General features: G+C 37.7%; 2 protein-coding genes across 2 annotated transcripts in view; one reads left to right on the forward strand and one right to left on the reverse strand.

The window, feature by feature from the left end:
* Nucleotides 1-12,915, forward strand: part of dock2 (dedicator of cytokinesis 2) — a 158,858-nt gene that overhangs the window by 89,868 nt on the left and 56,075 nt on the right.
* Nucleotides 1-12,915, reverse strand: part of insyn2b (inhibitory synaptic factor family member 2B) — a 36,651-nt gene that overhangs the window by 7,543 nt on the left and 16,193 nt on the right. The window contains exons 2-3 of the mRNA XM_087281182.1: nucleotides 7,813-9,291; nucleotides 3,257-3,331 (exon numbers count right to left, since the gene is read on the reverse strand). Coding sequence (XP_087137308.1) covers nucleotides 3,257-3,331; nucleotides 7,813-9,095 — 1,358 coding nt within the window. The 5' untranslated portion in view covers nucleotides 9,096-9,291. The remainder of the gene's footprint in view (nucleotides 1-3,256; nucleotides 3,332-7,812; nucleotides 9,292-12,915) is intronic.

The raw sequence follows: 12,915 nt of genomic DNA on the forward strand, positions 1-12,915 counted from the left end.
CTGCATTTAAAACACAACGCGTGAGAGTGTGTGCCGGTATTTCTCGTTGTATATTGTCACGAGATTAAACTTCAATAGGAAATCCATCTCTCCTAATTGATTCCCGAGGCTTTACCTCAGTGTGAGCGCTGGAAACATGCATTAGTGTGCGATTAGCTCTTCATAGTGCGGGAATAATGATCCTGTTTATCCCAACAGGAAGAAAAAAAGAGGAAGAGAGATAACGGAGTCGAGGGAATTTGTATACTGAACGTGTGTGTGTGTGTGTGTGACAGGAGAGAAATCTCACAGCTCCACAGTTTCTCTGCCTTTAGCATATAATGTGAGAGTGTGTGCGTGTGTGTGTGTGTGTGTGTGTGTGTGTTTCCCTTAGGTCTTCATTACTGTTGAATGGGAGTTTCTGCTTTCTGTCCCTCGATTATAACAAACATACAAGCCATACTCTTACAAATACATCACACACACACACACACACACACACACACGCTTATTTCTTTTTAACAGCCTATTTAAAGATCTGTACTTGTTTCTGAAGACCGTGTAGCCCTAACTGTGATAAATAGTGATAACGATGCTTGATTTAGCAGAGCGCACTAATTAAGGCTAAAACAATCTGTTTCTTCTTCTCCTTCTTCTTCTCCTCCCTGTTGGAGTGTTTCCGCCGGCTGTTTTGATCTGCTGTAGGATATTGATGCAACTCTTAAATCATCCTCGTGCTCTCCTGGTCGCTTTTCTGCCCCCCAGAAGACGCATAACTCAGATGTGACTGTGCGCACGATTTATAATCCTTTAAATGGGTCATTGAAAAATACTGTGAGGTGGTTTAACCCTATGAAGCCTGCAGGATGTGATTTAAGGTCTCTAAATAGTCAAAATGCTTGCAGAAGAAAGTATCTGTATGCTAGGTAGCGCAGTAGGATCACAGACGTTTTTCAAAATTGTCCTAAGACAAGAAGAATGGGTGCTGTTGAATAGTTTGGGACGTTTTTGGATGAAATGGTTTGATCCACTTCAAATGTTGACCACTGTATGTCGTCCGATTGATAGGCTAGACTCTTTTTTTTATCACGTACCTTTTTTTTTATCAAAGGCCTTTCGCTGTAATTGTTTGTTAGCTTTTGTCTCACGTGTCAAGTCTTGATTGGTTTTCATAGATGAAATGCAAAAATTAACTTTAATTTGGTTATATTTGGGATCATTGTGACTGTGTGAGACTGCATTGCGAAAAATAAATGCTTAATTAAGAGTTTTTGTCTTGTTTCTTGTTTCTACTAAACACTAAGTAGATTTTTAGCATCAAATGTGCTCATCGGGTTTTGGAGTCAAGTGTTTTTCCAGAACCGTTCCTTTCTCTGTTCCTCAGTGTTGACATATGATCTTCTTCAAACTCTAAGGGTGCTTCCACATCTGTAGTTCGCTTCCTTTGGTCCGGACCAAGCGCAATAAATGATACTTTGTTGCATCTTCTGCCGTCTTTGGGTCGTTTTTACACCACACTGCTGGCTTTGATCCGAACCAGTTGAAACGAACCAAAATGCAATCATCTGACAATGATGATGTTGTGTCAACAGATGTTGTTGAACATATTTCCTAAATATTTCCTCTCTCTCTGTTGGTAAAGCGCTATCAACAAATATTTTTTCTCCATATCCCATAATGCACAGCGCATCGGCCTACGGCAGCTGAATTGGTCCAAAAGGCGCAGTACTTTTTGCTGTTGGACCTGTTTTAGTACGGATCATATTCTCACCACAAACTAACTGCTCCAGGGTTCGTTTGAAAGCGCAGCGAGTTCACCTCTTCAAGCAGGTCTCTGTACGCTTATTTGGTCCACTTTTGGTGTGCACTCGAGTACGACTGCTGCATTCACACCTGCCCAAACGAACCGCACCAAAAGGGCAAACGAACTCTAGTGCGATTCAATCCAACTAAATAAGGCAGGTGTGAAAGCACCATAAAACGCCTTAAATAATTGAAGGTTTATTTCTCTCAGTTTCCAGAACCGTTCCTTTCTCTGTTCCTCAGTGTTGACATATGATCTTCTTCAAACTCTAAAACGCCTTAAATAATTGAAGGTTTATTTCTCTCAGTTTCCAGAACCCTTCCTTTCTCTGTTCCTCAGTGTTGACATATGATCTTCCAAACTCTTAAACATCTTAAATAATTGAAGGTTTATTTCTTTAAATTTCCAGAACCGTTCCTTTCTCTGTTCCTCAGTGTTGACATATGATCGTCTAAACTCTAAAACAGGGGTGTCCAAACTTGGTCCTGGAGGGATGGTGTCCTGTATAGTTCAGCTCCAACTTTCTTCAACACACCTGCCTGGGGGTTTCTAGTATACCAAGAAAGAGCTTGATTAGCTGTTTCATGTGTGTTTAATTGGGGTTGGAACTAAAATATGCAGGATACCGGCCCTCCAGGACCGAGTTTGGGCACTCTTGCTCTAAAACATCTCAAATATCAAAAAATTGCAGTGACCTTAAAAATTCATTCATTCATTTTCCTTCGGCTTAGTCACTTATTTATCAGGTCGCCAAACACCTTCAAATTTCAAAAAATGTGTACCTTCAAAATAAAAATATATAATTGGAAAAACAGCGAAAATCTCCTTGCTCTATTAAGAATGAACATAGGAAATATTTGAAAAGGTATTCAATGTAATTTAGTTTTAAAATGAACTTTGCCTTTAACTGTACATGCAATCTTATACAGAATACTGCAATAAACTAATGTATACAACACATGCCAGGCTTAAAAGGGTTAAAGCTCCTGTGAAATTAAAGTAACGTTTTTTAAATGTTAGTATCATGTTAGTTTTAATAATATCTGTATGCTAATGTGCTGTGAAAAGTGACATTTAAAGGCTTCACTAGGGTAATTAGGGTGAAGTTAGGGTAATTACTCAAGTCTAACAGTGGTTTGTTCTGGAGACAATTCAAAACATTGTTCAAGGGGGCTAAAAATATTGACCTTAAAATGGCTTTAAAATGCTTTTATTCTAGCCGAAATAAAACAAATAAGACTTTCTCCAGAAGAACAAATATTATAGGAAATACTGTGAAAATTTCCTGAATCTGTTCAACATCATTTGGGAAACATTTGAAAACGAAAACAACATTGACAGGAGGGCGAATAACTCTGACTTCAACTGTATATATAGTGCACAGTTGTATTTCAGTTTTATTGTACAGCTCATACGTACGGCTCATAAGTACATCATGACACACAGTGGGTGGACTGCTGTGATGGTGTTTACCTGTATATAATGCAGGCTGTTTTCTGGCAGGTTGAGCAGTTGTTGATGTCCTGACCTGTTCTGTAAGAGCAGCGCCTGATCAAACAAAACAAGAGGATATGAAGACCTGTATTGTTCACACACACACACACACACACACACACACACACACACACACACACACACACACACACACACACACACACACACACACACACACACACACACACACACACACACACACACTTGTACAGCTGTCTTTATGGGGACTTCTCATAGACGTAAATGTGTTTCTACACTGAATTATCTTTTGTTCATTGGATTTGCTAAGGGTGGCACGGTGGCTCAGTGGTTAGCACTGTCGCCTCACAGCAAGAAGGTCTCTGGTTCGAATCCCGGCTGGGTCAGTTGGCATTTCTGAGTTTGCATGTTCTCCTCATGTTGGTGTGGGTTTCCTCCGGGTGCTCTGGTTTCCCCCACAGTCCAAACACATGCGCTGTAGGGCAACTGATCAACTAAATTGACTGTAGTGTGTGTTCACAAGTGTGTATGTAAACGTGAGAGTGAAAGGGTGTTTCCCAGTACTGGCATCTGCTGTTTAAAACATATCCAGGATTAGTTGGCGGTTCATTCCACTGTGTCTACCCCTGATGGATAAAGGGACTAAGTCGAAGTATAATGACATCCTCATTAGGGAACCAAAAAATGTCACCACAAGGTCAAAATATACTGGTGTTGCTATAGTTGTGGGAATATTTGGTGCCCATGATGTTAGGAATTCAGGGTAAACACACACACACACACACACACACACACACACACACTGCGTATGATTCACAGAGGCAAAGAACACTGAATTAGAGGTCTGTGCTTTTTCATCCTGCTTCCACCCACAGCTGTTTTCTTCCTACACGTCTGCATTTTCACTCTTTATTACCACTTATCATAAAGAAGTGGCTTCTTTTCAGTAATCTCATTAAAGAAAGACTGTATTTCTTCTTTGCTGGTGTGTACATACTTTATTTGCGAAAGACTTTGTTATTAAGCTCTAATTCAAACTGCATCCATCTATATCTATATTGTACGTTCAGCTGTTTTTAGTATGAATGTTAAAATAAATCATTCTTCTTCTTTTTCTTATATAATATAACATAATATAATATAATACAAAAATAATATAAAAATAATATAATATAATATAATATAATATAATATAATATAATATAAAAAATATATAATATAATATATTATAATATAATATAATATAATATAATATAATATAAAAAATAATATAATATAATATAATATAATATAATTTAAAAAATAATATAATATAATATAATATAAAAATAATATAATATAATATAATATAATATAATATAATATAATATAATATAATATAATAAAATAAAATATTATATTATAATATAAAAAAATAAAATAATATAATATAATATAATATAATATAATATAAAAATATATAATATAATATAACATAATATAAATATAATAATATAATATAATATAACAAATAATATAGTATAATATAATATAATATAATATAAAAATAATATAATATAATACAATATAATATAATATAATATAATATAATATAATATAATATAATATAAAAAATATAATATAATTTAATATAATATAATGTAATATATTATAATATAATATAATATAATATAATATAATGTAATATAATATAATAAAATATAATTTAATATAATATAATATAATGTAATAAAATATAATATAATATAATATAATATAATATAATATAATGTAATGTAATGTAATGTAATGTAATGTAATGTAATATAATGTAATGTAATATAATATAATATATTATAATAATTTCACTTTTTTATAAATATTATTTCCTTTCTTTTCATTAATTTATTTTAAGTCATTTGTTTTTTGTTTTATATCCTATTTTGTCTATTTAAATTCTAATAAAAATTAACATTTTATTTTGCAAAGACACATTTAAATTGATCAAAAACAAACATTGATAATGGTAATTTTTTTTTTACATAAATGCTACTCTTTTAAACCGGCTCATCAACAATTCATTAAAACATATGATGTGCTAAAAAAATAAACACCTGACAAATATTAAACAGAAAACCAAAATATAAAAGAGCTTTAATAATTGTGAATTAAAGACTTGAAGTAAATTACGAAGAATCAATAACGAATATAATGCCTGTAAAATGACTATATTTATGATTAAATAGATGCATAGATGCATAAGGTTTCGTCCCCATGAATACACATACTTAAAAGCTGTTCGTAGCGCAAACCGAGCCTGCATACAGAAACGTGTGTAAAGTGTTTCCACAGCTCAGAAATTTAGTCCCTCGACACAACAAATGAAATCAAGGCCAGCAGGAGTCCCTCAGGCACACAGACGTCTACTGAGTGCCCTTGAATGTGTGACCAAAATGAACACTTAAAAACATAAAACACAGTCACTCCGCTGATCAATCCTGACAGATCTGAGCTTTCAATCACCGTAGAGTTCTGACGAAACACTTTGTGTGTGTGTGTGTGAGTGTGTGTGTGTGTGTGTGTGTGTGTGTGAGAGTGTGTGTGTGGAAGGAGAAGAAGAAAGACAAGGAAACTCTTAAAGGGCACCGATAAATCAGTTGACTTTTGTAAGCTGTTTGGACTGAAGTGTGTGTAGGTAGTGTGTCCACAGTCATTCATTCATTCATTCATTTTCTGTTGGCTTAGTCCCTTTATTTATCAAGGGTCGCCACAGCGGAATGAACTGCCAACTATTCCAGCATATGTTTTACGCAGCGGATGCCCTTCCAGCTGCAACCCACTCACATTCACACACACTCATACACTACCGCCAGTTTAGCTCATCAATTCCCCTATAGCGCATGTGTTTGGACTGTGGGGGAAACCAGAGCACCCGGAGTAAACCCACGCCAACATGGGGAGAACATGCAAACTCCACACAAAAATGCCAACTGACCCAGCCCAGTGTGAGTCTGTGTATGTTTGTGTGTGTTTGTGTCTGTTTTAAATATGTGTGTGTATGTGTGTGTGCATTCATGCATGTGTGTGTGAGTGAGTGAGTGTGTGTTTTTGCATGTGTGTATGTGTGTGTTTGCAGGCAAGTGTGTGTGAGTCCGTGTGTGTGTGTGTGTGTGTCTGTTTTATATATGTGTATGTGTGTGCGTGTGTGTGTGAGAGTATTCATGCATGTTTGTTTGTGTGTGTGTGTATTTGTGTTTGTGAGCGTGTGTGTTTGCACACAGCTGTGGGTGAATGTGTTTGTGTGTGTGTGCATGTGCATGTGTGTTTGTGAGTGTGGGTGTGTGTGTTTGAGTGTGTGTGTTTGAGTGAGTGAGTGGGTGTTTTTGCATGTGCGTACGTGTGTGTTTGCAGGCAAGTGTGTGTGAGAGTGTGTGTGTGTGTCTGTGTCAGTTTTATATATGTGTATGTGTGTGGGTGTGTGCGTGTGTGTGTGTGAGTGTACTCATGCATGTTTGTTTGTGTGTGTGTGTGTGTTTGAGTGAGTGAGTGGGTGTTTTTGCATGTGTATATGTGTGTGTTTGCAGGCAAGTGTGTGTGAGTGCGTGTGTGTGTGTGTGTGTGTGTGTGTGTGTCTGTTTTATATGTGTGTGTGCGTGTGTGTGTGAGTGTACTCATGCATGTTTGTTTGTGTGTTTGTGTGTGTGTGTATTTGTGTTTGTAAGCGTGTGTGTTTGCACACGGGTATGGGTCAATGTGTGTTTTTGTGTGTGTTTGTGTGTGTGTTTGTGTGTGTTTGAGTGTGTGTGTGTGTGTGTGTGTGTGTGTGTGTGTGTGCGTGCGTGTGTGTGTGTGTGTGTGTGTGTGTGTGTGTGTGTGTGTGTGTGTGTGTGTGTGTGTGTGTGTGTGAGAATGAGTGAGTGAGTGAGTGAGTGAGTGAATGTGTTTGGGAGTGCGTGTGTGTGTGTTTGAGTGTGTGTTTGCACGCATATGTGTGCATGTTTGTGTGCGTGTGTGTGATTGAATGCGTGTTTTTATGTCTGTGTGTGTGTGTTTATATGTGTGTTTGTGTGTCTGTGTGTGTGAGTGTGTGTTCACTGGCAGTTTTCACAGTATCAAAACAAGGCTTAAAACACTTTGTTTATCTGACGTGACACACTTGAAACACACACACACACACACACATATGGGATTGGTGGGCGGGGAGAACCAGCTCATTTGCATTTAAAGACTTGATTAGATTAGAGTCTGAAATGCGCCTATTCTGCAGTGTACAGTGAATAATCTGATGGGTGCTTTGAGCTGAGACTTTACAGACCCGTCCTGGAGACACCAGAGACTCAGCTTACATCTTGTAAAAGAGGTAAAATAGGATCCCTTTAAGAGAAGGAGTGTAAGGTGTAGATAAAGAGGGAGATGGAGAGAGAGAGACATCAGATGAGAAGCAGAGTTTGGCAGTGATACGAGCTGGATTGATGATTGAGATTCCCCGGGTGTTGCCGCGGGATACATCAGGGAATTATGGGATGATGGCGGTGCGGAAGCACAAATCAAACACGCTTTCATGAACTCCATCTCACCCTTCACTCATCGCCTTGTTCCTCTCCAGATCCTGGATGACATTGAGAAGAACTTTGATCTTTTCCTGATTATACAGCAGGTTTTCCTCCACGTTCTGCAGCAGGCCGTGCAGGACGCCGGGAGCCCCGTTGCATTGTGGGATCTGGTCTGTTGTGGGTTGACGGGCATCCTTGCGGTCCGTTTCAGTTTTAGGTTCTGCAGGAAGGGGTGGGGCTTTTGATTTAGGCTCCGCCTTTGAGCCAATCAGAAGCTTTGGAAGTGCTGGTTTTGATTTGACCTGCGAGCCTTTCTTGGGAGGGAGAGTGGGCGTGGCTTGTGACTCACAGCCAATCGGTTTGGAGACAGTTTTTTGCACGGCACATTTGTCTTTTGTGTGTGCTGCTTCAGTTTTAGCCGTGTGTGTAACTCGTGTTTGTGTGTGTTGCGTTTTGTGTGTTGTCGAATTGGACAACTCGGTTTTTGCGTGCACTTCTTTTTTGTTGGATTGCAAGGGGGTGGAGCTTGTCGCGTTTTGCGCGACGTGATTGGATATTTGCGCATACGTGGGCTGTGCGACTGTGGAGTTTCGTTTCTGCATCTGAGGCGTGCAGCTCCTGCGCGGTGGCATCGGGAGCGTCATGCTGGCTTGAACTTGACTGGCGGCTCGTTTCCGACAGGCTGGCGCCATGCAGGGCGGAGCCTGAGACTGTCTCCGCCCACAGCTGGCACACATTCTTGGCGATGACGTCATCATTCGGCATGGCCGAGGGGGCGTGGTGCATGAGCTGATGGATGGTCTGGCTGCCTCCCCTTTTAGTGATTGGCCCCGCCTACACTCACGTGTTATAGTCTGACTCTGCCGTCTTGCTTCATCAGGCTCCGCCCCTTCGCTACAGACCCCGCCCACCACCTCAGGTGCAACAACACTTCCGTTAACATAGCGAGGGGCTCTTTTTAAACTTCCTCTCAGCGCGGATTGATTCGAGTTCACTTTTATTTGGCAGTACACCTCGCTTTCGTTTGACGTCTGGTCCTGCGGCGCATTTCTCGATTTTGTGGTCTTCCCATTGACTTCGCAGCGCCTCACTCTGTCGAGGGACATGGTTTCTGCGGTCGGTCCGTTTGCCGTACTGACCGTTTGCGTTCTCCGTTTTAATGACGGAAGCGAACGGAGGCCTGGAGACGTCTGGACGCCAACGCTGCACAAAGGACCCCATTTTTGACTCAGCACAGCCCGCCCACCCGCTAGAGGCACTTCCAGTGCTGGCACCGCATTGGACGTGTCAGCTGCCCGTCGGCCCATGAGCTCAGCTGATTGGCTCAGCCCCCAGAGGAGGAGCTGATGTGGGCGTGGCCTGTGTTTATAAGCATACTATCTCAAACAAGAGCAATTATTCCTCGCTTTGCTTTGGGTAATGGTAATCCACAGTGTTTGCATTGGTTTTCAGATCCGTCTTGTTGTTCGTCTAGTGCCACTTTATCTTTTTTGTCTTGTTTACCTGAAATAAAAAGAAATATGTGTGTGAGAGATAATATGTGCTGTAGCTTCATAATCTAATATAGATACTCATCATTTTAAACAGTTAAATGTTAAGATGCACTTTGGAGACACAAAATGAATGAATATATGAATGAATAAATAAATAAACGCAATGAATGAATAAATGCATGATTTAATAAATAAATGCAATGAATGAATGAAAAAATAAATGCATCAATTGAATGATCAAATTAAGAAATGCAACGAATGAATAAATAAATTATTAAAAAATGCAATGAATGAATAATTAAATACAGTACATAAATAAATGAAACAAACAAATAAATAAATAAATAAATAAATAAATAAATAAATAAATAAATAAATAAATAAATGAATAAATTAACGAATAATTAAATAAATAATCAAATGTAATAAATTTATAAATAAATCCAAAGATTTTTTTATTATATATTAAAAAAATGAATGAAGAAATAAATAAATGCAGCCCTTCTATCCACAACCCATCTCTAGGAAATAAAATAAACTAATTAATGAATAAATAAATAAATGAAAAAGTAAATAAATAATTAATACAATGAAAGAATGAATAAATAAACAAATGCAATAAATGAATGAATGAATGAATGAATAAAATAAATGAATAAAAAATAAATGCTATTAATGAATAAATGAATAAAATAAATAAATGCAATGAATGTATAAATAAATAAATGCAATTAATTATTAAAGGAATAAATAGATGCATGTATAAATAAATGCATGCAATGAATGAATGAATTAAATTAATAAATAAATAAATGAATGAACAAATAAATAAACACAATTAATGAATGATCAAATCAATTAATTTATTACTGCATTGAATGAATGGATACATAAGAAAGAAAGAAAGAAAGAAAGAAAGAAAGAAAGAAAGAAAGAAAGAAAGTAATGAATGAATGAATGAATGAATGAACGAATAAATAAACAAATGAATGAATAAATGAATGACCAAATAAATAAATAAATGCAATGAATGAAATCCAAATGATAAATAAATCATCCAAACTGGAAACCTTTTTTTAAAACGAAAGAAAAAAGAAAGAAAGAAAGAAAGAAAGAAAGAAACGAACGAACGAACGAACGAACGAATAAATAAATAAGTAAATAAATAAATAAATAAATAAATAAATAAATAAATAAATAATCCATATGACAAATAAATCACCCAATGGGTAAATTTATGCTTTCATTTTTATTTATTTATTCATTTTATGACTTTATATGAAATATATATATATATATATATATATATATATATATATATATATATATATATATATATATATATATATTTTTTTTTTTTTTTTCTCCAATAATGGTTGTGTGCCTTAAGGTGATTGTAAGCTGTGGTTCAGTACAGTATACTGTTTGATAAAAAAACACTTTATTTATTTATTTATTGAAGTAGCTTGTTGGTATATTTTGTGGAAACTGCTAAAGCTCTGAATAGATATCATCATCACTCTTTTATTTAGTCGCTTTGCAACACTGAGCATGTGTGTGTGTGTGTGTGCGTGCGTGCGTGCGTGCGTGCGTGTGTGTGTGTGTGTAATCAAGAATGCCAGTCAAGTAAAGAAACCAGAGAGCCGCTCTTAAAGTTCACGTCCATCTTGGGCTCCGAGACTCCATCAAGCCCAAACAGCACTATTAGGAATATTAATGAGGGTTAAGCAAATCCCCCATATGTCACTTCCAGCTGATTAAAGTCTGTCTCGGTGTCTGTGTCTGTCTTCCTGAAGGGCTGTGATTATCACTTTATTCCTCTCTGTAATCTCGTCCTCATCTTAAGTGTGTCCGCGGCTCCTCTAACAGGACTTTCCTTTCTTCTGCTCGCTGATAAGCTTGTAGTTCATATCTCACTCTCTGTTAAGCCTCTTTCCTTTTATGAGACTGATTTAAAGCTGCAGGACTCCTGTGTGTGTGTGCGGGACATTTGATATTGGGGTAGGGAGCCAGAACATGCAGTCTGCATAGTATAAACAACAATACAACCATAGGAAGAGCCCATATAACATGAAAACCTGACTGTGTGTCTGTGTGTGTGTGTGTGTGTGTGTGTGTGTGTGTGTGTGTGTGTGTGTGTGTGTGTGTGTGTGTGAGTGGATATTGCTGGTCTAAATACTAATGACCCCCATTAGCCTCTAACAGATGAACATTATCATACAACACTAGTCACTTATTTCATAAACACACACACACAGACACAAGCAGACGGACTAATGAGGAGCAGTGTGTGTGTGTGTGTGTGTGTAATTAGTAATTGAGCTGTGTGTGGAAGTGTGTCAGACTCTTCTTTGCGGATGTGGATATTAGCATGATCAGAGGATCCTCCAGCAGATCCGTTCATTAGCAGAGTGTTCATTTAAACTGGAGAAGACATGTTGACTCTCCTCCTCTCATCTGCCTTGTGTGTGTGTGTGTGTGTGTGTGTGTGTTTTTTCTGCTTTCATTAATCGGCTGCCCTTCACACATTTTGACTTTGAAATTAAGTTTAGAGTATAGAATACCGTGGTATTACCATGGTGTAGAAATACTTAGCTATATGGCTATGGTATAATATTGGCACGGTATTACTTAGTACCATATTGAAATGATATCTCAGTGGGTAGCCACCTTCTTGCGATGAGGCCACAGTGCTAACCACTGAGCCACCACACCACATTACATGTAGATACAGCCTTGTGCGAAAAAGCAGATTTCTCATGCTTTCACAAGAGCAAGATAAAGAGCAAATGTTCAAAATAAACAACACAATCTCACGGCAATTCGTAACTTTTTTATTTAGTGGCTAATTCGTATGAATTTGTACAATCTAATTCGTACAATTTAGTACGATTTGCTCATCCCCCAATGACGAATTCGTACGAGTTAGCCACTAAACTGGCAAAACGTAAAATACTTACGTTTTCTCGTGAGATCAGGCTGAAATAAATGTGATTGAGAGTGTTTTTGCACAAGATTCTTATAGGAGATCGGTTTTTATCTCCCCATGCAGTGTTTAAGAGCCGTTTCTGAGGTTGAGGATGCGCCAAGAGGCACTAAAACTGCATAAATGTTGCATGTTCCCCTAATAAAAGCAAACTCTGTGTGTTTGTGTGTGTGTGTGTGTGTGTGTGTGTGTGTGTGTGTGTGTGTGTGTGTGTGTGTGTGTGTGTGTGTGTGTGTGTGTGAGAGAGAGAGAGATGTATGCAGTTAAACATTAATATTGTTTAAGTCAGGCTGGCTGTTTTTAGTAGAGCAAGATGTATTAAACAGACCAAAATAATCCTTATTTAACAATCATTTGATGTTTAAAAATTTTATACACTTGCCGGCCACTTTATTAGGTCCACCTTACTGGTACCGGGTTAGACCCTCTTTTGCCTTCAGAACTGCCTTAATCCTTCATGGCAGAGATACAACAAGGTACTGGAAATATTCCTCAGAGATTTTGCTCTATGCTGACATGATAGCATCACACAGTTGCTGCAGATTTGTCGGCTGCACATCCATGATGCCAATCTCCCGTTCCACCACATCCCAAAGCTGCTCTATTGGATTGAGTTCTGGTGACTGTGGAGGCCATTTGAGTACAGTG

This window comes from Danio rerio, chromosome 14 (genome assembly GCF_052040795.2).
Source record: "Danio rerio strain M-AB ecotype USA chromosome 14, GRCz13ab, whole genome shotgun sequence".
Classification (NCBI taxonomy): Eukaryota; Metazoa; Chordata; class Actinopteri; order Cypriniformes; family Danionidae; genus Danio; species Danio rerio.